The 27,081-nt window shown below is 34.4% G+C and overlaps 1 protein-coding gene across 1 annotated transcript in view; it reads left to right on the forward strand.

The window, feature by feature from the left end:
• Positions 1-27,081, forward strand: part of LOC111062901 — a 55,350-nt gene that overhangs the window by 22,741 nt on the left and 5,528 nt on the right. The window contains exons 5-7 of the mRNA XM_039443147.1: positions 2,880-2,975; positions 11,146-11,198; positions 14,639-14,725. Of these exons, the coding sequence (XP_039299081.1) occupies positions 2,880-2,975; positions 11,146-11,198; positions 14,639-14,725 (236 nt within the window). The remainder of the gene's footprint in view (positions 1-2,879; positions 2,976-11,145; positions 11,199-14,638; positions 14,726-27,081) is intronic.

Consider the following 27,081-nt stretch of genomic DNA (forward strand, 5'->3'; position numbering starts at 1 on the left):
CATGCATATGATCGTACTATGTAAATATTGTAGTTATGATTTTGTATATGCTATTTGGATACATGAGAGAAGTCCAGAAACAATTTCTACATGCAAAATTTCCTTGTGCCAGATACAGGATGGCCCAAAAACCTCGTATTTTCCGTTTATTTTCCAGTTTTCAGCTATTTCTACCAAATCCAGTGATCGGACAGAAACATTTGCTCTCGCTTTTTTTCAGATTATAAAATTCTGAATAAAATGAGATCATTCGAAACTCTCTATCTCCGATTAGTAATGAGTTATGATTTTTCAAAAATGAGTAAAATTTGAAGAAAAAATCAAATCTGATAAATTTTAGTTTTTGATCAACAATATTTTCCGATTGTTACTATTTAGATATATAATTCAAAATCCCTTTGGGCGTATTTTTGTGCTCTACAAACTGAGATCAGCTAGAGCTCTCTATCTCATATGGGTTTCCAGCTATACCTGACAACAATGCTCCTTGTATTGTGAAAAACATCTCATTTTCAGCTTCAACCATCATCACCAACTACATTGCCCTCACATTGATATTTCGCACAATGATATAAGTTCATGACATTATGTTCTATAACAATCACCCGTTAGATGCACTCCATTTCAGTATTTTCTAGTGGAGAGGCGTGCTTAAGGACACCTCAAGGATCAACATTTTAAACACGTAACTTTTGACACAATGCTCAGATTTCATCGTACTACACTTCATTCTTCTAGGCTCGTCAAGGCGGTCCAAAATCATGCATCATGAGTCGAATTCGGTCAAAAAATGGAAAATTTATTGTTGAGTGTACTCATTCCAATACACAAAAAATGGCCAATTTCTATATTCGAAGCTATACATCTCGGTAACCCGTTATTTTAAAAAATATTACTCGTTTTTGAAACGTACAATAGAATCTTCTCTTTCATTTGCTGTTAACGTTTTATGAAAAATATGTTAGTGAAGTAAGATTCGATTGTTGAAAAAATCCGGAAATTGTAGATATTTTGCTCATATTAATGGTTTTGGCAGTTCTATGATAGGGAAAAGTGATTCAAGATGGATTTTAGTCAACTGAGCTCGTAAAGGATGAAGTTATCTACAATTTGGAATAAATATTGAGTTTCTATGATGTATCAGACTCGTTTTAGAAACTCTTGATGAAAAGTAGAATCACGAATAAAATGTAAAAACTGAAATCTTCATTTTTAAAATCTTCTGTAACTTTCGATTGGTATTGGAATCGTAAGTACTTTTCATTGGAGTGGGAAGAGGGGAAAAAGTTTCACATTCTCACTAGATTTATAAATTTTATCAGAAGTATTTCACAAGATATGCAGCTTTGAATATAGGAATTGGCAATTTTTTGTATTGGAATATGTGCTTAAGTACACTCAGCAATAAATTTTCCATTTTTTGACCGAATTCGACTCATGACGCATGATTTTGGACTGCCTTGACGAGCCGAGAAGAATGAAGTGTAGTACGATGAAATCTGAGCATTGTGTCAAAAGTTATGTGTTTAAAATTTTGATCCTTGAGGTGTCCTTATGAGCGCCTCTTCACTACTGAAATCAAGTTCATCTAACGGGTGATTGTTATAGAACATAATGTCATGAACTTATATCATTGTGCGAAATATCAATTGATTATTTTTCTTTTAATTTTACTCATTTTTGAAAAATCATAACTCAGTACTAATCAGAGATAGAGAATTTCGTGAAATCTCATCTTATTCAGAATTTTATAATCTATAAAAAGGCGAGAGCAAATGTTTCAGTCCGATCACTGGATTTGATAGAAATAGCTGAAAAATAGAAAATGAACCGAAAATACAAGGTTTTTGAGCCACTGTATCTAGCTCAAGGAAATTTTGAATGAAATTGGAACTAAGAAATTGGTTCTGGACTTCTCTCATGTATCCAAATGATATATTAAAAATCAGAACTACAATATAAATTGCAAGCACTAATGTATATAGTGACTGGACTATTGGTTTTACAAAAAATTTACAAGAATAACTTTTTTTAGTAAATTTGATTACCCTTCGATAGGTACATGATTTTGTAAACAATATTAACTGATATATGTCAGCTATAGTGATAGGACACGGCTGGGGATTAGTTGCAGTGCATGCCAAGGCATACGGCTGAAGTCTGGCACAACAATGCACCAGTCTCCGTCTGCTTTGCATGTCATTTGCAAGCTATTTTAGATTATTTCAAACAATAATTAATGTTATATAACCCTCTTGGTCTTGGCATAAGTTTAGAATAACTGTAATTTATTTCACTTGAGTAGAGAAAAATTAGGTTAAGATTTGTAAACAATATGCTTTTTATTTACATTAATATAGAAAATTCAATAAAACGTTTTTTTTTTTTGAAGTTTGGGTGTTTTGCCAGCAAACATTTTCCAGTCAGTGGAAGACCGTTTCAGGGCATGTATCCGAGCAGGTGGACGGCATTTCGAGGAAATTATTTGAAGTTTGGCTAGGTTTTCCAACCTCTGTTAATTGTATTCATATTCGTTTGTATTTTTCTTTCAGAATGTATTCAAGTTTCTGTATTAATGTGAATAAAAATCATATTGTTAAAAAATCTTTACCTAATTTTTCTCTACTCAAGTGAAATAAATTACAGTTATTCTAAACTTATGCCAAGATCAAGAGGGTTATGTAACATTAATTTATGTTTGAAATAATCTAAAATAGTTTACAAATGACATGCAAAGCAGATGGAGACTGTTGCATTGTTTTGGAAAACTTTAGCCGCATGCCTTGACATGCACTGCAACTAACCCCCAGCGGTGTCCTATTATTGTTATAATAAAGTCACAGGTAAATTATGTTAATAGTGTTTTTGGTGGTTTCCAGGCGGTTCTAGTACTGAGAATACCACGCAACATGTCAGTACTTGTTTTGTGCCAATTTCTCCGCAACAATCTACTATTACTTCCTTGCGGGACACAGGTAAGCTTTTTTTAAATATTTTTATGATTTATAATTATTTCACATAATTTATTATTTTATAATACAGTCGTTTATACAATAGTTTTATTTTGAAGGTCTTTAAAGCACAAATTAAATACTCTCATATTTCAGAAAAATATTGATTTCTTATGGTTTGTAATGTGGATTCAAGAGCACGAAATTAAAACATTAAAAAGCAACAATTTTTTCTGTTTTTCGTCAGTAAGTTAGCTGACTTTTTCCATACTGTATTTTGTTATTGTTCGACATACCAGGGCTACTTATTGCATTATAAGGTCCATAACAGTACAGTTTTGAAAGTTGTATCATTATAATAGAGTGCTAACAGAATGGGGTTGATTGTGATGAAATATATTTGTTATAACATGGTCTAGTTATTCATTTACTACTTATTTGTTTGATCAAGGATCTCACAAATGCAATATAAAAAAAGTATTCTGCCACTCCCACACTGTTGCCTAGTGCGTGCAAATGTCGACGAGCGCGAGAGTGTGGATGTCTACTATGCCACCGCTCGCCTTCACTCCGCCTGTATAGATGTATACAGCGAGCCGCTTGGCAAGCGACTTAGCAAGAATGTGGCGCTGGCATAACAGTACAGAAGTAAAGAATAGATATTTCTGTATTAGGAGCGTAATGCGCGACTTTAACGCTCGCGCAAAACAGTTATCACGCGACGCGAAGCGGAGCGTGATAATTTTGCAAGAGCGATAAAGAAGCATTACGCGCGAATTACATACAAAATGTTTTCTACAACTGCCCAAACCTGTTAAATTACTTATATCGACGGAGTTACAATTACCGACTTTTTAGGTTAAGATCTGACCTTTTGGCGAGCTGCTTACCATCAGCTGATCAGCGAGCGTAAAGAAACTCTTCTGCGCATGCGCGAATGAGTACCGAGCGTAAATAAAATCTACTGCGCATGCGCGGATGGTTAGCGAGCGAAAAAGTAGATTCTCCTCAGAAATAAGCTGTTTTACGAGGAGAATTGAGTATGTAAATTCTTTTTTATGCGCAGTTGTAGAAAAAAAATACCAGCTAATGGTCAAAGCAGAAAGCAGTAGCCTAGTTTTAGATGTTTTTATTTCATAATCTCGACACTACTTCACAAGATACTGTAATAACTCAATAGTTTTTTTAAATTTGGTAGTTGTTGAGTAATGATTTTGCTTTTATTACTAACCTTTTGAAAATTCTGGTTATTGTTCATGATTTTGGTTCAAGTCAGAAATATTCTGACTTGTTCAGAATATTTTTATAGTGATATTGTTCAGAAATCTTCTTCTATATATATAAAAGCGAAATGACACTCACTCACTCGCAGAACTAAAAATCTACCGGACCAAAAACGTTCAAATTTGGTAGGTATGTTCAGTTGGCCCTTTGGAGGCGCACTAAGAACGGATTTGAAAAAAAATCCAAAGAGACGCCCAAAATCTGCGTTTTTCCAGCGTTTTTTAGCGTTTTCTCAGCTTCATCGAGAACAAATGAACAGAAATTGTGCAAATTCAGTACAGAAGATAAGCTAGGGTGTAATAATGTTGTATTAGAAGGAATTTGCAATAACGTCAAAGATGCGCCCATAATTAGCGTTTTTTGCGTTTTCTCAGTTATTTCATCAAGTAAAAGACAGAAAATTTTCAAATTTGGTACAGAGGTTCAGCTAGGGTCTAAAAATTTTGTGATGAGGTGACTTTAATATTTCATCAAAGATACGCCCAAAATCAGCGTTTTTCTCAGCTTTTCTGCGTTTTCTCAGTACTTTGACTTTCTGATGGAATGAAGCATGCTCAAATGAAAAATTCTGGTGAACGAAGCGAGCCCGCTGATCTCATTTTCGGACGATCAAGTCGGGGGTCCAGGGGGCGGAGCCCCATGGCTAGACGGATATGGCGAGCGAAGCGAGACTGACGCCTAGTATTTTATATATATACCAATTGAGATGAAAATAATATCAAATGAAATTGACAAATTGAACAAAAAATAAACTAACGCTTTAAAATACATTATAAGAGTAACATGAACATATAGGCTATTTCAGTGAAACGGTAACTAGGTGACTAGTAATAAATTATTCTTTAAGAAAATTTATTTTTCTCAACTCAATGGTCATAAATATGTAATTGAAAGGTTTCTATTTACTTTGAAATAAATAAAAACATTACTTTGTGAATTAAAATCTATAACGTCTCTTACATTGGAATCTGTGCAATCTAGGACTATTCAGCGATAAGGGAAGATAAGTGGCTAATTCTTCAAGAAAATTTATTTTTCAGCTTCAAAGATTATAAATATGAAGTTAAAAGGTACCCATTAACTGTATAATGAGTAGAGAAATTATTTTGGAATGGATAAAATGTGCTAAATGTTCTCTTATGTAATCTGTGCAATTTTAAGATTCCCATGACATTTTGCAGCATTTTATTGACTGGTAATTTATTTTTTCAATTTTTTCCCGAACTCGTTGTTTCAATAAGTTGTGAGTGAACCGTTCAGGAAAACGTTTTGTTTTCAAGTACCGGAACCCCATAGAATCAAGTTGCAGGTTGTCCAAAGCTATGGTTCGGGAGGTGTTCAACGGATTTTTCCATGAGAACAAAACATTCACAGCGTTCATGGCAACTTTTGTAGTTGTAATGTTGTTTACGGAGCAACAAGCAATACTGTTCGATCCTTAACTCTGGAATAAGAACTATCCCAGCCTAAAAACAACGAGTTCGGTATTGAGTTTATGGAATACTAGTCAATACTGCAAAATGACATAGGAAAGTTGAAAGCTGAAAGTTGTAGATTGTGATAGAGAACATTATTAGCAGATGCAATAGGAAAATCATATGTTTTTATAATGACTTATTTTTTACTTTTAGAGAACATCATCTTTTTTTAGCGACATATTCCTCAACCCTCAATCATACTAGATAATTTATTATTCTATTATTCACTTTCAAAAATTCAGTTTCAAATGAAAAAGCCAGCATATGATAAACAATTGGTTATCTACTTATTGAAATAGAGACATTTTCACTAGTGATAACCAGGTATCAGATGAATTAACTGAATATCATAAACATAAAATGTGACTATCACCGGTGCATTTAAAAAAAAATCCTAGGCGATAGGAAGAAATAGCGACATCGTTAATATAGAAAGATGAGTGACATTCACTTGAAAAACAGAACAAGTAACAAGTCTGTTTAAATTTACCAGTGAATAATGTAACTTGTGAATACCGAGAAACGGGCCTCAGAAAGAAATTTATGTATATTTTTTTTAGAAATCTCTTACGGAAGCTCCGCACTAGTAATGTAGGAAATATTGCATTTTGAGCAGATTAGAATGATTACAGATAAAGTGAAACGGAAATTTATTTATTAGTGATATAGTATTTTGTTTATACAGTGAGCTATTTATGTGTACAGTATACAAAATATCATATATTGTACATTATACATTTATACAATATATTATATATTGAATTTGAACGATTCGCGGATGAGTAAATTACATAAGTTCTAATTTTCTGGTTGTTCAGAGTGCCTTATTTCTCAATTTCCAAGACTTCTACGATTTTTACTCTATATTCACGTATGTTCGTTATTTCTGAAATGTAACTTATGGTCAGTAAATAAAACCAGTGATCCGATGTATAAGGAAATTACATCCTACATAATTATTGATACATCTACGAAACGCTTAAATGTAATAACATATGAACAGTAAGGTTTTCATTCCCCTATTCCTTTAAACGCATTTTACTTTTATATATTTTTTCTATAACTTTTCAAGTTTGTCTGGAGCACAAGTAGGCTACGGGAATTCATGGTTGGGTTTATTAATTGAGATATCATGAATAATGATAAAAATATGATAAGGATAACCAACTAGATGACCATCTTATTATTGCATTTTTTCTCATCAATCTATTGTTATCTAATATTGAGCTTGCCAACGACTTGTTTGATAAAGTTTTAGAAATATCATTCTCCAACAAGATAAAACGAACATTGCCAATATTTTCTTAATCATGTTATCTAAAAGTATTGCATTATTACCGTGTTGAATCATTACTTGTTCTGGGAAACGATATTTAATACCGTAGCTCGTCATTCACTTCTAGTTTTGAATTTCATTCTTTCACTTTTCATCATTCATCTGCATAATGGAGTTATTTATTTTTGTTGGTAATTACATTATTATAATTGTTTATGCATTTATTATTCACACGTTATTTTTTAATACTATTTTATACTGTGTCCTTGCACAAGGATAATATCCCATAATTGCTCTCTTAACACATAATACAAGTGAAACAATTTAAAAATGAATATTTAATACAAATATTGAAAGAAATGAAAAGTTTATGAAATTTTTACGAAAAGTCTTTCTGAAAAATATACATAACAGAAAATTTAAACACAATTTTAGATAGCAGAAAAAATAAACACAGCAAATAATAAAATGAAAATATGAAAATGAAATGAAATGAAAAAAAAAAGTCTCTATGATTAAACAGAAGTCATTCTAGGAAGAGAGAGAAAAAAATAGTAACAAGAGGAAATAATTAAACACACAACTTAAGGAGTAGTAAAAAGCAAAGAGATCACTGTCACAGAAGAACTTTCTCCAATCAAACTCCAACCATCAACGAGGGATTGACCTCAGCAACCCACTCCTCACCTCTCTCTCTGACCCAGCAAGCTGAACATTCAAACTCAATTTGTTCATCAATCTCTGCACTCTTATGAAAGGTGAGAAAAAATGGTGCACCGTTCTGCACCTTGGAGCCGCAAACAAGTCAGCATTCCGCCTATTGAATGCTGGAACACTGATATTCAGCATTGCAAGCAAGGTAGGAGAATTTACAGCACCATCCAACAATGCCCAAACAAACAAGACAGATGTTTTATCTCGACGCTGACATAGAGACTCCAATAGGAAAAGATCCCTCAATTGCTGAGTCGGGAACCCCAGGGGACACGACCCACCAAACCTTCTGAAGTATAAGAACCTCATCAGCTTGTTCTGTACCCTTTCAATGACCCGAATGTTTTGGTCTGTGTGAGGACTCCAAACCATGGATCCATACTCCAAAGTGCTTCTTACCAAGGCATAATAGACACTCAGTATTGCCACAACATTGCTGAAGTCAGCTGCATTTCTCAGGACAAACCCCAGTAATCTGTTAGCCTTGGAAGACACAAATTCAATGTGAGAGGAGAAAGTAAGTGAACTATCAAATATGATTCCCAGGTCCTTGCAAGTGTTGACTCTGTTAAGAACCGCTTCACCAATCCTGTACGTGTAAGCAGAAGGACATCGTTTTCTAGAGTAGGTGATACACTTACATTTAGAAACATTAATTTCCAAGCTATTAGCACGACACCATGCAACTATGCGATCAATATCCAACTGTAATTGACAGCTATCATCCTGGCTACCAACCTCTCGGAATATCTTCATGTCATCAGCAAAAATCAGACACTTAGATGACAACTGAAGTGGAAGTTCATTGATTACCAGCAAGAAAAGGAGCGGTCCTAAGTTACTTCCCTGAGGAACCCCAGAGGTGCTGTAGTAATGGGGGGAATCCATCCCCTTGACAGTCACTATATTTGGCCTGTAGAGTAAATATGATCTGAACAAATTGACCAGAGAATCACTGAAGCCAAGACTAGAGAGGCGATACAGCAACACACTATGGCTTACTCGATCGAATGCCTTTGCAAAGTCGGTATAAACCACATCAACCTCTCCACCTGAGTCCAACACACTCGAAACAAACATTGTAAATTCGAGAAGATTAGTCAGCACAGACCTACCCCTTAAAAAACCATGTTGACAGTCAGAAATCATAGGAGTTACATGCCAAAACATCTTATTATATAGTATCTTTTCAAATATCTTAGAAAATACAGAAAGTAAACAGATTGGACGATAATTCTCTATTAGATTCCTTTTCCCAGATTTGAAAATAGGGATAATCTTGGAGATTTTCCATTCACTGGGGAAAACACCCTTACAAAGAGATAAATCAAGCAGATACTTGAGGGGGGCCACCAAGAGCTCGCTGCAACCCTTGATAATGAAAGCTGGTATACCATCAGGACCCGGAGCTACTCTCGGCTTGAGGCTCTTGATTGCTTGACGTATGTCATCCTCAGATACTGAAGAAATATTCAGAGCACTATTGGAGCCCTCACCATAAAGTCCATTGTCCTCATCCATCTTGTAACAAGCCGTAATTGGGGTATAGACAGACTTGAAAAACTTTGCAAAACCAGAAGGAATTTCCGAGCCAGTAAACTCTTCATCTTTGAAAAGCATGGTCTCACAAAAGTCTCCCGAGCCTCGCTTATTATTAATAAATTTCCAGAATTCTTTGGAATCGTGACTGACATTGGACTGGACTCTATCAACATAACTCTTATAAGCTGTTGAAATTAAAGTTTTCAGTTCTCTACGCAAGGCGACATATTGATTGTTATGGAAATTGGAGTAATTCTTCTTTCGAGCGCACCTATTCTTTCTTTTGAGCTTTTGAATAATCTCTGCAGTAAACCATGAGGGGTATTTGGATGTTTCATTTGTTAGTGTCTTCCTAGGTATAGTGGCCTCAAAACACCTGAATATCTCACCATAGAAAAAGTTGACAGCATCATCAACATTGCTCAGCAGATACAAACCACTCCAATCTACATCTTGCAACATCACATAAAGTGATAAATAGTCAGCCCTTCTGAAATCAAAAATAGAACGCGTTCCGGATTGCAAACGTGGCTCCCTAGGAGAATCAATAATCAGTTCCATGCACAAAGCAGGATGGTGATCTCGATCCTCAGGTACCAAGGGCACAGGGTCATGGGCGACCTCCACAACGGGCAGGCTACATAGAATCAGATCGAGAGTACGATTGTTGGCATTTTGAACACAATTGAAAAGATGCAAGTTATAAAAACTAGAGAGTTCACCAAGTCTTCTAGCGGCCACCGAACCTGACCTGAGCTCAAAATTGTTATCAGAGATCTCAGGTAAGTTGAAGTCACCCACAATAAACAACCTCTCTTTAACTGAATGACATTGACTTTCCAGGCAATCACAATAGATGTCATAATCATTAGCATTTGCAGAAATGTAGAAATACACAAGGTTAAGATAGACAGGGCCCTCCTGCGACATAACTCTAATCATTAAGCTCTCAAATCTCCCATCAGTGAGCAATAAGTTGATACCAACACACTCATCAGACTGGATATTTTTCCGAACCGCTATAATAAGACCACCACCCCGACAAGAATCACTATTTTCACGATCTCCTCTATAAACAACATATCTTCGATCAAAGAGTTCACTGCTGGAGAAGCCAGAGTTAAGCCACGTTTCAGTCAACAATATCACATCATAATTCGATGCAGCTATTGACCTCGAAAAGATGTGAGTCTTTGTCCTCAGACCTCTAACGTTCTGGTAATAGACAGTTAAACCATTCATCGTAGACCGTGACATGACTGAAGCTAATTGTTGCTAAGAGAAGTAGGCCACCACTTTCAAACAAAGACGAAAATACAAACAACAAAAAGAAAAAAAAAGAAAGAATGAAAAGTAAGACTATTCACTACAAAAATACTTGAAAAATGAAAAACAATGACTATCGTATAATAAAGAAACAGTGTAAAATAAAAAAATATATATAAGAAATAAACTCATAATAGTTAACCTAAACCAGCCGCGATCAGGAAACAATAAGTCAATTGATAAGGTTAATTTGAACCATATTAATATAATACCCACATTCAGAGAGTGTAAATCCCATTCACACCTCACACATCACTCAACAATCAACTTGCATTAACAATCATCATAAACATCATAATCATTATCATCAACGTAACTGTAGAGCTACAACGTAAACAAAAACGTTTCAGCTGACAGAAAAATACACTATCAACCAACTCGAAACGGACAGTACCTATCGAGAATGGTTTATCAAAGCTTTATAATGACAATAAAGAATTCTATTCCTTTCTATTCTAGAGCTGGAAAACAATAAAATCTTAAATTTTAAGATGAAATAAGAAATTAAAACTATTGAACATCTCAATTTTTATGAACCCTATATTCTAATTTCTAATAATACTTGATTTTTCAGACATGCGCCAATTCCCCACGTATATAACAACAAGTACGGGCGTTGAATCTAAGGTGAGTAGTCTACTTCTCCTATCAATAATTTAATGCCTGAAGCAATTTACTGATTTTTTACTAGAGCTTACAAACTTCTATAATTGAACAAGCGTAGTCGCGTCTACGCTTTGACTATACCGGATTTGCTTCTATCTGTATGTATTTTAGGCCAAATACATGCGTACATTTTCATGAGATTTGGCAGGCACGTCCCTTTTTAAATTGCGTGTCAACGTATTTATTAGGTTTATTGATATTTTGCGTCTTAATGAAAAACATATTTTTCCCTAAAGGGGAAAGGAAATGTTTCATACTGTATTACTCCAAATACCCTCTTTTATTTTATCAAATAAATTATAATATATACTCAATCCTTTTGTGATTTGATGAAATAAAATGTTACTTGATAACTTTTTTGTTTTTCAATAATTTCAGTAGCCCTATAAAAGTGTTCATTACTATGTATATCATACACCACTCATGAAAATTTCATTCACTTTATTTTTGTGTTATTTAACTTTCATAAAAGCGGATAACATAACAAAGTTTGCCATGTTAGTTTGTTATAACATAGCGGATAAAATTGTAATAAGTGTTGAAAATAGTAGCCCGGTCGAAAACGATCTTGGGCTTATTATGGATCTAAAACTACTGACTGAAAGATTTAAGAAACTCTGTTGTGGCTAAATTTAATAGATGCTATTTTTTCCAATAGCTGTTTTCTCTTTTTTTGATGACGTAACGGAGTCCGCATTTATTTTGGCTCTTAAAAACCATCAAGATCTGGATATTGATAATAATTATGTAGTCTATATTTCAAAAAGTGGACGCCAGAAAAGTGCAAAATCCAATTTTCGTTCATGTGTAGAATAGTTTTTTTTTTACATAATTGTTTTAATGTGAATACGTTGAGTTCTTTGAGAGCACACTACTGGTATAAGGTCAAGGTTTAAGATCCAAGCTCTCAGAATACATTTCTGTAAAACAAACTTTTTTGAAAAGTTAATTGAATGAAGGGGTCCGTTTCATAAAATTCACAAGTTACATATTCACTTATGCATTTCAACCGACTTTCTCTGTTTTTCTAGCAGAAGTCTCCTGCCTTTTTACATAGTTAATGTCAATATCTCTTCACCTGTCAAAAGTCAGTGACGTTTGCCTGGTATTTTTTAAATATTCGGTTATTTTTATTATAACCAGTCAAATCCGACAAGAATTTTCACAATCTTCATAGGTCGGTAACTAATGCTTTCCAATATGCTGACGTTTTTATTTGAAATTGAATATTTGAAAGTGAATTTTTGCTTTTTGAACACATGATGTCACTATAAAGGCACGTGATGTTCTTTAGATCTAAGAAGTTATTCACTTCAAAAACATATGATGTTTTTAAATGTAACAGATTTGTAATCATACTATAGTAGTCGCACCAAGATTATATTTTCGGCCAGTCGAAACACAACGTCAAGTGACAGTATGCGACGCGAGTCTGCTAGATGAGTTGATATGATATGATAATATGTTAATCTGTTGTATATCCATACTTTTTCACTGTTAAAATTAAACTTGAATTTTAAAAAACACTTTTGAAATGAAAATTCACTTACTTTGGAAGTGACGATCCTTTCGATCGTTTCGACAACCTACTCCACAAAATATGAACAAAATCATCAACCAAGAATAATATGGAAAATGACCAAAAATTCATCACACTCACATACTACAACAAAAAATCACAGAAAGTAGCATCATCTTTTAAAACACTCAAATACAAAATTGCCTTTAAAACAACAAATTTACTGAGAAAACATTTCCAAAATTACCAAACAAACAGAGATTCGAACAACCAGGCATCTACAAATTGAAATGTAATGATTGTAATAAACTGTATATAGGACAAACAGGACGTGACTTTCAAACAAGATATAAAGAGCACATCAGAGCCATTAATAAACAACATAGCCACTCAAACTTTGCTGACCATATTATATCAACAGACCATACACTGACATAGCCACATATTTCACAAAAAAGCAGAAAACTCAATGTATTGGAACAATACGAAATTTACAACCAGACAAAACATTTTCCCAACGGTCTCCTAAATGATCAAATAAATTTCTCTTCCCACACACTCTTTGACAAAATAGTCCACAGTTCAAAATACCGCCTCACTAAGTATCCAACAAACCCCACCACAACCTATTCCTCCACGTTTATCCCTTACCACACATAGCCTTGACATCTGAGTAAATTCCCACAGTCTGATGATGACCAACAACAGGTCGAAACGATCGTCACTACCAAAGTAAGTGAATTTTCACTTCAAAAGTGTTTTTTAAAATTCAAGTTTAATATGTTAATGTTCACATGTGCCAGACTCGTCTCAATGTGAACATTATGACATGTCAATTTGACGACTATTCTTGCTATTGTATTTATACAGAAATGAAGAATTTGAATTTTTAAACATATGATACTAACTCGTCTAGTAGTCTCGCTTTACGCTTCAATACGCGACATGCCTAAAAGAATGTCAGACAGGACCCATATGGCTAGTTTCACTGGTGGATTCAGATTGTTCCGCTAAAATTCATAGGTGAATATGGCTAGTTTCACTGGTGGATTCAGATTGTTCCGCTAAAATTCATAGGTGAATAAGTAACCAGTGACTACTATGAAACTGACCCCTTGTCGGTAAGACTTCCAACGACCTCCAATAGGCTTTCATCTTGAAGGTTTGTGGCTTAATTCAAGCTTATTAGACATGAATTTGGCTTCCCAGTTTGATGAACTCCCAGCTTCATCGTATTTTTCTAGTTCTATAGCCAGAAATGATATTGGCTTTATGATTACAAAACACACACAACTTGAGTCCTGTATTCTTTTCGGTTTTTGATTTTTTATTAATGAATTTTCAATTTTGATTAATAATAATTTCAAATAATTGCTCTTGTTCTTGTAATATTATAGATGCTATGATACATAAGGCATTGGGACAAGACAGAAAAATGTTAGGCTAACCTCAATAAAGTCCTCGATCAATTAAATTTAAAAATTAACAAATTAGTTTCTAGTTGGAATAAATACTCTTATGCCGTCGGAAGAATTTATTTTGCAATTCCAAGCCAAGCAATATCCCATTTGTCTAAGAAATTGCTAATAACACGTCATGTCAAACAATTTGCAATTGAATAATCATATTTTCTTCTCGAATTTCGAGCTTATTTTCAATTTTAGGTGAAAATGTTACTGGACATTAATTGTAGAGATTTTCATGCACAATCTTTAAATTACAATGTTCACAACTGATAAACAAATTTGAAAATTGGTGAACTAAATTGGATAACTCAATATGGCCATTTGCAATGCATCACCTCTTTCTACAGACCTTGCACTAAATAGCTCATGCATATTGTTTATGTTATTGCTTTACTGACTGTTTCTCAAATTTACAGAAATCACTCGATGAAAATGGCAATGCTTTGGGAACAACTAACAAAGTTGAGACCAATACTTCCGAACGCAAAACTAAAAGGAAAAAGGTAAATCAATGCAATTAATAGAATTACGCTTAGGCTGCGCTTACAGTTGATGTTGTAACCGTCAATTTACTAGTAAAATTATTTTACTAATTTACTAATAGAATAGCAACTATTGAAAACCAAATTGAAAATCTTATCATACTCACTCATTTAATAGGGAACGATACTTAGTATTATATTGATAATTATAAATATATTGAAAAAATATGCCCCCACTATGCATGAATATATGTCGGGATGCCTCTATTTTTGCTTAAGTTCTGTTTCTACATGCCGAAAAAAAAGAGTTTCTAGTAATGCTAGTCATTTGAAGTTGATACCAAATATAGGGGGTTTCATTAAGCGCTTCCTGTCCAGAATTGAATAAAACAAGCTGTGTGCGATATACTGTTGTGAATTTTTTCTTTCGCATGGAAAATGATAATGCTAAAATGGCCTTGTGGTGGAGGGGATCCGAGAAGTCCATTTTTCCATCAATCTGCCACACAAATCGGGCTGAATCTTATTGATAGCATGAGGATATAATAGTGGAGGGTAGTCATTTTTATGCCTAGTGGAGTATCTGTGAGAATTGTTATTCTCCATGAATTGCTGATATATATTTGTAATATTATTCACTCTCTGAAGAAATAGTAATTGACGAAGATGTTCAGATGTTTGAAAATCGAATTTTAATGTAAATTATTTTTACATTTTAGAACATATTAGTATCTTGAACTCTCATGATCATCTTAACAACATAATATAATAAACAAGGTTGAAAAGTTTTTAGTAACGAAGAAACAAAAAAAAAAAATAACAGCATGGGAGCTTGATAAACAGCTGTTTACATCTCCCCCATCCCCCTCAGACAAAAATATTCCCGAAGGTGTCAGTTTACTTAAATGGCAGATGATTTTTTTCGCTGTTTCTATTCCACAATCCACCTCATACGTAGAGTATGATATATAGAGTAGAGTAGAATAGAGTATATAGAGTATGATATTCTTCTTGTATTGGGAACGGTCAACTTTTCACCTCATCTAATTTATTTCTGTTCAACTGGTTTCCATTTTCGATGTATACCAGTACTTTTTCCCTGAAATAATATATTTTCCTGTTTCTGTCGCATCTCAATTTGTTTTGTGGGGTTTTTGTGAAATTTTCATAGCTTCCTCCCTGGCTCTCTGTAAGTTTCGTTTTTCTCTCAGTTGTGATGGTACAATATCGCAATAAGAAATTGGTGTAAATTTGGTGGTGTATATGTCTTATTGCGATATTGTACCATCACAACTGAGAGAAAAACGAAACTTACAGAGAGCCAGGGAGGAAGCTATAAAAATTTCACAAAATCCCCACAAAACAAATTGAGATGCGACAGAAACAGGAAAATATATTATTTCAGGGAAAAAGTACTGGTATACATCGAAAATGGAAACCGAAATGGAATAGTGGAAATGGAAAAATGGAATAATGGAAAAATGGAAAACCGAAACCCAAATGGATAGATATATATAGTTTTATATTATATTATATATATATATATATATATATATATATATATATATATATCACACTGATACACTAACTATTTATTTGATCAGATCATGCTTACACAAGATTTAATTATCATATAACGCTTTCCGGAATTTATATATATATATATATATATATATAATATAAATCTACACCTTTCCTTATCCATAACCTACTCAATTTGAAATCTCCCGCTTGTAATAACCCATAATGGCCCACCAAGTAATCCCATAATACTCCTTCAATCAGTACGCTTCCGTTCGTCTGTGCTCTATGGTCTACACAACATCTCTACCGCGTCTCTGTGGTCACGACCGTTAGAATGTTCAAATCTGCACTTTACTTCCTGGTTGATTGACAAAGGGGGTCCAGCCCCCGAAAATTCTCGTTTAAATGTAAGTTTTTAAGTGTTTTTAATCTATCCGTGTCGTGTGTATCCTGTTTATATATATATATATTATATATATATATATATATATATATATTATATATATATATATATATATATATAATTTTTATATATATATATATATATAAATTAAAACAGGAGACACAATACATAAATAGATTGAAAATACTTGAAAACTTACATTAGAAACGGAAATTTTCGGAAACTGAGTTTCCTTCCTCAACCGAGCAGTGAGTGGTACAGTTTGAAATCAAACGGTCGTGACCACAGAGTACGCACGGAGAGTCAATTGTAGCAGCAGAGACCACAGATTACGTGGTGCAGACGGATGGAGAGAAAAAGGGTACAGATTCAGGGGACATTATGGGGTATTTAGGGGGCGGTTACAAACGGGATATTTAAGATTTTAGTGGGTTATGAATAAGGAAAAGTTGTAGCTTATGAATTGATAGAAAAGAGGAGATTTAAAATTAGAAATAAAAAAGAATTAGACTAAAATTGGAGAAAGGAATTGTAGAATTGAACTTGAATGAAATTTATTTTTCATTTTTATTGAACATTTAATATATATATTTGATAGCTGTGAAATTTATTATTTGATGGAATTTATTTCAATTTAATTAAACAGTTGGTGTAGAGTTGATAGCTATGGTACTATTGCTGTCTGTTGAGACCAGGACTGGAAGCAGCTCCAAGCACCCAAATAAAAGCCAATTTTTTCGTCTTGACATCTCTGGAGGGGGCTGTGGGAGGGAGGGTGGCAAGGACTTTGACTTTGAAGCATTGGCCAAAGTTCTTGTTGTGCTCAGAGCCATGGGTAGGGAAGTATTATTTTTAAAGGAAGCCCTGTGATAGTTGATCCGGAGGTTAGGGCAGTGGTGGTTTCACCTATGTAGAAGGCAGGACAGAAGTTGCAGGAAAGGAGGTAGATGCAGTTTTTGGAGATGCAATTACTGGATTGATGGATTTGGTGGGTGTAGTTGGTGATAGGACTGGTAAAGGAGATGGAAGAATCAGTGATAGGACAGGTTTTACAGCGGGGGCGTTTGCAAGGTAGGGTACCAGGTAAAGTTGGGATTTCATCAGAGGTGAGTGATTTGTTTTTACTGAGAATTTTCTTGAGGTTGGGAGGTTGCTTATAAATGAGGGTGGGTGGTTGCTGGAAAAGGTGTTTGGTAGAGGGATTGGAGGAGATGACATGGAACAGATCTTTTAGGACAGGTTTGAGGTTTTCAATTCCAGGGAAGTAGGTGGTACAGAGCTTTGGAGTTTGTGGGATTTGGGAATTTTTTGTGGTTGGATTAGTGCCAGTTTTGGAGGAGATTTGTTTCTGTAACAACCTTTCAGGATAGTTACATTTCAGGAGGGATTGGTGGAGTTTTTTGAGGTACTGGTCAAGATGGTGGGGATCACTGCAATTTTTTGGCCTCGGATTGAGAGGGAACGTTGGAGGGATCTTTTGATGTGGTAGGGATTGCAACTCTCAAAGTGTAGGAACTGTTGAGTGTGGGTGGATTTGGTGAAAGTATTGGTGGATAAGGTATTGGAGTTAGAAAGGATTACATTGACATCTAGGAAGTTGATGGAGGATTCAGGAATATTCCAGGTGAAGGAGACAGAGTAGTTGAAGTTGAGTTGATTGAGGAAGTAGGAGAGGGTATCATGTCCATGAGGCCATATGAGGAATATGTCGTCAATGAAACAGAGCCATATCAGGGGGGCAATCTACAGATGTAGCACCATTGTTACGCCTTTTCCAATTAAGTAGTCTCTCAACTCTTTCGACTCGTTTGATGTATATTGATCGGCCAGTAGGATCTTAAGAGAGTGATTTTGTGAGACAGGATCTAGTAAACGAATTTAGTCTTTAGTCGTTTGTCCACTAGAACTTGATGTGAATGCAAATCTAGAAAAGTGGTCAACCAATTTGTGTAAGTATCGGTTTTTAGAATTATTTCCAGCAAACCCACCAACATTATCTATTGACATAATCTCATATGGTGCAATGGCTGGACCCAATTATGAAAGCAATCCTATTGATGGACCTCTTTTTGTTACATATGTCACAGGAATTGCAATAGCTATTGACCATCACGTCCATATTGAAAAAGTAGTAATGTGTAATAATGTTTGGTGAGCCCAAATATGTCCTAATTGATGATGTATTTTCTCAATCAATTCTCTTCATTTTTCTCGGGAAAGGAAGATTATTTTGTTTTCCCTCAAGGGTTTGTAGACTATTTCTCCATTATACTTTACATTTCTACTATTCATTATTGTTTGTTTGCTCTCTTCTTGATCTTTTTTTTATTTCTTCTATTGTTATCAAGTTCACAACTGTTAAAATTTTCTTCATTACCTTCAAAGTGCTCCAAATTCCTTGATAGAGTATCTGCTTCAACGTTTCCTTCTCCTGGACTGTATGTAAGTGTGAAATCATATTGTGAAAGATAATATACAAGATCACCCAATTCTTCATCAGTCCTGGCTCTCACTCCAAGATTCTCCAGTGGCTTGTGATCTGTAGTCACCATGAATTTTCGTCCTGTCAACCAATATTGCCAGTACATAATTGCCTCTTTTATTGCCATGCATTCTAAAAGAATAGCCTTTTTTTCCTTTGAGCAGGACTTGTTTTTTTTTTAAATATGCTACCGGATGTAGCTCGTTATTTTCATTTGGTTGTTTCAGTATGGCTCCAAATCCTTCTTCACTAGCATCGGTAAAGATGTGCACTGGTTTTTCATAATTGTAAATCTGTAATACAGGACTTGAACATAAGTATTTTTTCACATTTCTAAATGCCTCGTCACATAACCTTGGCCAAATAAAAGGTGTTACCTTCCTCAGAAGTTTGTGTAAAGGTTCCAGAGTTTCAACTGCGTTTTCCAAATACTAATAATATAAATTCATTTTCCCCAAGAAGTGGCGTACATTTTTCTTGGTTTTCGGCTGTGGAAAATTTTCAATTGCTTTGAGATTGTCAGTGAGAGGGCACACATAATTATTTTCAAATATTTGATTGAACTTTTATTTAGTATAAAGTCTATATGTTTTACATGTTCTTCAAATGTTTTTGAAAATATCAAAATATCATCAATGTAGCAAGTACAAAAATATGTCAGCTTATTTTTTTGTAAAGTATTTCCCAAAGTTCTTTGAAAAATTGCAGGTGCAGTTTTCAATCCAAATGGGATCCTTTACCATTGATAGTGGCCTTCATGGGTCTCAAATGCAGTTTTCAGTCAGTCTTCTTTTCTATTGGTATGGACCAGAATGCTGAATTCACATCCAGTACTGTGTACCATTTGCAATTACCAGCCTTCACTGTTATATCTTCTATTCTTGGAACGGTTGCGGCTCTGGTATTACAATTTCGTTCAATTCCCTGAAATCAATACACAGCTGAGATCTTTTGTTCTCTTCTCGTTTGTAAGTTTCTCTTCTCGTTTGAAAGCAAGTGTTACAGGAAATGCAAAACGTGAAGTAGAATACTCAATTAAGCCTGCCTCTAGAAGCTATGAAATCTATTGTTAAATTTCTTTTTCATCTGATATACTTGTTTTGTAAGGCTTCTTGATGATTTATCTATCTTCTGAAAGTTTGATTTCTACCACTGCATGTTTTACTTCACCTTCATCATATTTGTGTTTTGCAAATAGAGATTCATAACATTCGATCAGTCTTGTAACAGTTTATCTCTTTTTAGTATCTAGGTAACTCAGATATTTTTCCATACTCACTGAAAAAAACATAATGCTTATCCTCGCTAGTATGGTTCAATCTTTCTGTTTTATCATGAACCTTTTGTAAAATCTCTAGATTCTAATTTTGAATTAACTTGAACCTTTTTTCTTGCATCCAATCCAAGAAGTAAGTCATAAGAAAAATTATTATTCTTCACAACGAGTACATCTTGAGTCCCCTCAATTTCATTAATCTTCATTTTAATCAAGCCCGGCCGTTTGTAAAGTTTACATCACTAATAAATAGTTCGAAAAGGGTTTTGATCACTCATGAGTTTTATCTTCAGCTCATCAACAATTTTCTGATTTATCAATGTAATGTTAGAACCGTTATCATTTACACCTTTAGCGATTTTCTTTCTATCAATAAGTACATGTACATTCAATTAATGAAACGAACTTACTCGCCGGCTTTTTTTGAATAGTCGAAATCAAGTAGTGTATCTTCTTCACAGGTTGTGAGATCGACTGCTTTATTCTTATTTCTACAGATTTCTGCTGGGTGAAAGCGATTCAGTTTTCCTAAATTTGTACATTTAGGGCAAGGAGTTTTCTTTCTTTCCATCTCTTCCATCTTATATTTGAACTATTACTGGAATTCAATGTGTGGGTGCTTATACATGGTTCATATTTTTGAATTTTGTTCATAAGTTCTTTCGTTGTTGTAATATTATCCTTATCTAGTCTGTTTTGGAAAGAAATCCCACAACTATATGTGAAATTCTAGATTCGTCTGTCATAGTTCTTTCACATTCAAGCAACAGCCATTGTTCCAACACCTTCAATATATTTGAATGAATATGCATATCTGACATTAAACCAACCATTATTCGAATATGTCTGAAGAGATGCATTTGACCATGAATTCCATTTTTCCAATCCCAATTTACATTTGGTTGAAACTTACCAATCTACTGAATTTCCAGTTAGAAATAATCTCAAACAAGCTATTTTCTCTTCATTTTTATGAATTGAAACGAGTACATTCCTTTTCAAAATCTTCTAACCAGAATTTTTCAATTTGTCTACCTCTGCCAGAAAACTTTTCCAAAACAAACTTTTTATCTACTTAAAATAATATTTCACTCTTACCTTTTGGCACCATATTGAACAAAAATCCGATTTGTAATATTATTCACTCTGTGAAGAAATAATAATCGACGACGATGTTCAGATGTTTGAAAATCGAATTTTAATGTCAATTATTTATACATTTTAGAACACCTTAATATCTTGAACTCTCATAATAATCTTAACAACATAATATAATAAACAAGGTTGAAAAGTCTTTAGTAACGAAGTAACAAAAAATAAAATAAAAATAAACAGCATGGGAGCTTGATAAATAGCTGTTTACATATTATTTATGCTTATGTTTTTTCAGGCCCAGTTCAGTAAGTAATAAAATACACAAATAACAACAAATAGACAAACTAATAAATATGTCTCGTCAGGTTTCATTCCTTTTTGTGAGTTCAGATGCCAAGCTCTCCCACAGTCCCCTCCAGCCATGATATGGCACGCTCATCCGCCTGGTGAATGCCCCTGAGTCCCCCTTCATAGGAATACAGTGGGTAGTCTTCCACTAAGTGCTGCATCGTCTGCACATCTCCACAGGTGCAGTGGGGGTCAGTGGCTATGCACCAAGTAGTCTGTGCTTGAGCACACCTGCCTGCAGATGCGATTCAACCTGTACCAAAGTTTCTCTCGCAAATCCATTCCTGGCAAAGGCACAAATGGTTCTTCCACCAACGTCTTATTCTTTATGTTTATCTGAAACCATTCCTGCCACCACAATTCTTCAACATCTTGTCTCTCAACTTCCGCCAGTCGGAGATTATGCCTGGACCTCAATCTTTTAAGGGGTGGATTCAGCATATCCTTCATTAGTGGGAGCTCTTGTTTGGAGGATAAGCGGTTCACCAATTGATAAGTCCTCTCTTTTCTTCTCAATGCGGGTGGCACAATGTTGCATAGGACAGGCAACCATCCAGTTTCAGTTATGGTTCCACTTATTTTCCTCATAGTCTCATTCAGGGTGACGTCTATTTTCTTAGTGTGAATGCTGTGCTCCCATACTGATGAACAGTATTCTGCTGCACTATATATTTAGGATATTATTCTTTAAATCAATATCCTGATACAAATCAATAAAACTTTTATTAATTCCACACATTCACATTTTACATTTTCTTAATCTATTCATTGAGCTTTTCTCCTAAAAACTAACTTGTTTATTTTATTAACGATGTTGATTTTTGAATTAATCACATGACTACTTTCATATGATGATATTATATCATACTTCAAAATAGAATTACCATCTCTAAAATCTCATATCCTACACTCGGCCATTCTGACAAATTGGCTTGCTCTCAAGCCTTCACTAAATAAAACAAACATGAACAAAACATGCAAAATAAAACAAGCATAAACAAAACACGCAAAATAAAACAAACATAAACAAAACATACAAAACGAACGTGAACAAAACTTAACACTACACATTACACGCAACACTGCCTGATGAGACTGACTTCCTTTGGCTGATGGGGTACTTTGAATTGCTTTTTCATCAATTTTCTTCTCTTTTTCATCCGAGCTGAATGCTTTCGACTTGACTGTTTGCTATTTTTCAAAGATTACTGCTCGCCTTTTTGTTTGTCTGATGACAAAACCTTTCCAAGATTTCCTAGATTTTTTAGAATTTTCTTCGGGTATATCCTGAATTTGTTTATATCTCTTTTTCTCTTCCTAAGCTTTTCATCATCACTAGCTCCATCAAATGATTCTCTCCAATATTGCCGGTTTCTATCTCTTTTCTCATCCATACGTCTTCATACGTTCCATTCCGCTCATCTACACTGTTATAAGACTATGTTGAATTATTTCTATTTAGTCGTTTCTCACTTCTATCATGTCTTGTTCCACCATCATTTATTACAGAATTTTATTTTTTTAAACCGTTTTTTTTTCAGTTTTTGTCAATTCCGTTCAAACCATCAAAATTATCAGAATCTGCGCCTGGGTTTGCCTCAACTACACCATTTTCATTCATCGTATTTCCCTCATCAACATTCAACTTTACTTCCTCTCTTTCTAAATCTTCACGCTTATCAATTATACAATTTTCATCAATGTCTTTCCCATCCGAATGTCTTTCAGGCCATTCCTCTGAATTTCGAGTATTCATCAATTCATACATATTCCTCATTCTATAATTATTCTTATCAAATTCACTTTTTTCAATATAAGCCAATATTTCTTTTTTATTTCTTTCTAAATTCATATCTTGACTTTCTTCCATTCCTACATCTTTCTCATCTTTCCTCATTCCGTGTACATACTCATCCCGTTCTCCAACTCTTTCCTTGATTTCATTATTTGATTCAATTCCATCTTCCTCTCCACTATTCCATCTAAGTTCCCTTTCCACCTCATCGTCACCCTCTTCCTTCCTCTCTACAGATGATTGTAGGCTACAGATTTTAAACTGACATAACCATTAATACTTTCAAGTTTTTGTTTATCGATTTTCAATAATTCTCCATTGCAAGGATTTGACAAGTTATCATTACAAGAAATTAGATCAAATGCTTGTAAATTTTTAGATTGATTTCAAATCTAGGTTTTGAAAAATGTTCTAACTTACCATGGTTAGAAATCAACTCAAGAAGACTAACTTCTTGATTGTGATTATAGTTACCACAAACTCTGTTTCGAAGCTCGAATTTTCTCAATTCAAACTGCTGCTAATTTTTACAACGTTTTCAACGTTTACATTTTACGTTGCAAAATAAATATTTCATCACGTTCTCGTCTCTCTTCACGTTCCTTTTCCTCACGTTCTCGTCTCTCTTCACGTTCCTTTTCCTCACGTTCTCGTCTCTCTTTACGTTCCTTTTCCTCACGTTCTCGTTCCTTTTCTTCACGTTTTCGTTCCTTTATCTCATAATTTTCTCTATCTGTTTTTACTCTCTTCAACAAATTCTTGGTAAACTCTTCGTCGTAGCCTTCTGATTCGGTAATCAATTTACTTATTTCTACTATTCTCAGATTAATAGGCAGATCAATATTCAACTCTTCTGCTGTTTTCAGCAAGTCACACTTATTTGACCTTACTAAATATGACATTTTTTCACACAAAACTTCAGATATCCTGTTCAATTCAATCCAATCCCGGATGGGCCCCAAAAATGTAGGATATTATTCTTTAAATTAATATCCTGATACAAATCAATAAACATTTTTTCACATTTTACATTTTCTCAATCTATTCATTGAGCTTTTCTCCTAAAAACTAACTTGTTTATTTATTTTATAACGATGTTGCTTTTTGAATTAATCACATGACTACTTTCATATGATGATATTATATCATACGTCAAAATAGAATTACCATCGCTAAAATCTCATATCCTACATATACTAGTGCTAGGATAGATGTTTTTAGAGCCTTCACACTGCGTCCCCAGCTTGTGCCAGCTTGTTATGGAGTTTCTTTTTATTTTCTGTCAATTTCTGTTTATTTGTGGAAACAGAAGATGCAAAATCTAAAACATTAAAGTGCTGGAATTGCTAGTAGTTGGCGTTTCTTGAAATTTAGTTCACATGACACCCTAGAGTCAGCCCCTCAATCACCCTGATCGCCTTCTTTTGCTTCTGAAAAATCATCTGAAGGTTGGTTTCACTGCTACACCAGAACAAAATACTGTATCGGATATGAGCCAGAAAATAATTATGATTAAACAGATGTTTTTACGTTTTCTATTCTAGCTATTTTTTTTAAAGCAAACATAGCACGGGGTAGTTTTTCATCTAACACTCTCAAATTACTTCACATTCCTCTGCAGCTCCACCGTATAAAGGGTGTCAGCGAAACCACTAGAATCTTTAACAGTAGCAAACATGACAACATTTTTCTTGCCTAAATCTTATTTTAGAATAATTACAGTTGAGCCGGTCAAGAACGGGAACTGTTTTCTGAAACTCTATCAACAGTCGAGAGGTTATAAGATATAATATTTTATTCAACACAGCAGGCCTACATTTCACAATCTACAGTTGAATAACGTCTAAGCAATGTCAGGTCTTAATAAGTAAGCATAACAATTTACAATAAAAAGCACACATGGAATCCAGTTATGAAAACTAGAGTACTTACAAACCACGCTACCTCCTACCGCCAAAATCTTTTACACTATAGTAGGCTTTTGAAATAAGGAATTTATATACTTCACTTTTGTTATGTTCGTACACGGAGTTCTAAGCTTCTTATATAAGTGTTTTCGTTAAGCGCTTCCTATCTTTAAAACTGAAAAACAAGCTGTGTATGAGATATTGACAATATTTTTTTGTTTGAATTAATTCCATTATTCATGGAATTTGATAAATTTCAAATGGCCGCCTCGGCTTCGCAGGATGGCGGAGATCCGAAAAGTCAATTTTTCCATTTATTCTGGCACACAAATCAGGCTTGATCTCATTGATGGCTACGGTAATATTTACTTTCTGAGTATCAATGATCGACTGCATATTATTATAGACCGTCGCATAGACTTAGCACAAGAAAACGTTTAGCGGGTCAAATCACACTATTTTAGTGGTGAGTTAACCTTGCTTCTGCACGATTTTAACATGTCTGGAAACAGACAATCCAGAATGTTAATTGGTTTGTGCACTGTCTGGCACATTGCACCCTCTTGTTGAAATGAACTGTTTTTTACATCTATATCGTCCAGTTTGGGCCACAAGGAGTCAATAATCATTGGCTATCTTCACCAAGTTGAAGTCAGAGATCCCGAGCTCAATTCTCCTGCACATTCACAAAAATAGATGATTCCATAGACATATAAAATGGAAAAGTTGAAGGGTGAAGCGAATCCCTGATTATTGCCGCACTCACACTGACGATGCTTCCAGGCATCCTTGCTGCTTTGTAGGGCCAGCTGACTTTCAAAGCAACCCAGATCCTGGGTCTTCAAAAGACCCAGCAAGAACAGCAACGAGGGCCTGGATGCATCGCAAGTGTGAATGCGGCAATAATCATCAATTCAACTTGATCCGCAATCTAAAATGCACGTCATTTACAGTAATTATGAGCCCTGGTTCTGTGAGGATATTTTCATTATACATGTCCATGATCTTTACATGTATGAAGTGAATCTTTATTTGTGTAGCTAAAAATAATTACGTCTTTTGCATTGATCTTGTACTGCGCCATTGTATTTCGGTGTAATAGTTCTTCGAAGTTTGAAACAGGAATGATGTTTAGAACTTATCTAACATCCATATCGAATCCTCTTAAAAAGTATGAAAAACTTGGAATAAGAAACCCTTTAATTTAGCACCGCCATTTCATTTTTTCAATTTCAATTAAATTTATTTCACACACATTTACAAGTTTAATACCATTACTCAAGCTAATTTAATACCTTGAAAACCTGTGTTCACTTTAGTGTCACACATGTTCGTTTGTTCCTGTAAACATTGGAAAACTTACCCGAAACTCAGAAAATATTAGAAGGACCTGTGAACCAAATTTGACCAATTTGTGTCTATAAGAAAATGAAAAGGCTGAAAATTTTTGAAAAACGCCAATTTTGAGCGTATCTTCGGCGAAATATTGAAGTCCTTTCAACATAAGATCTTAGACCCCAGCTGAACCTCCAACTAATTTGAACCTT

The sequence above is a fragment of the Nilaparvata lugens genome, chromosome X (assembly GCF_014356525.2).
Source record: "Nilaparvata lugens isolate BPH chromosome X, ASM1435652v1, whole genome shotgun sequence".
Lineage (NCBI taxonomy): Eukaryota > Metazoa > Arthropoda > Insecta > Hemiptera > Delphacidae > Nilaparvata > Nilaparvata lugens.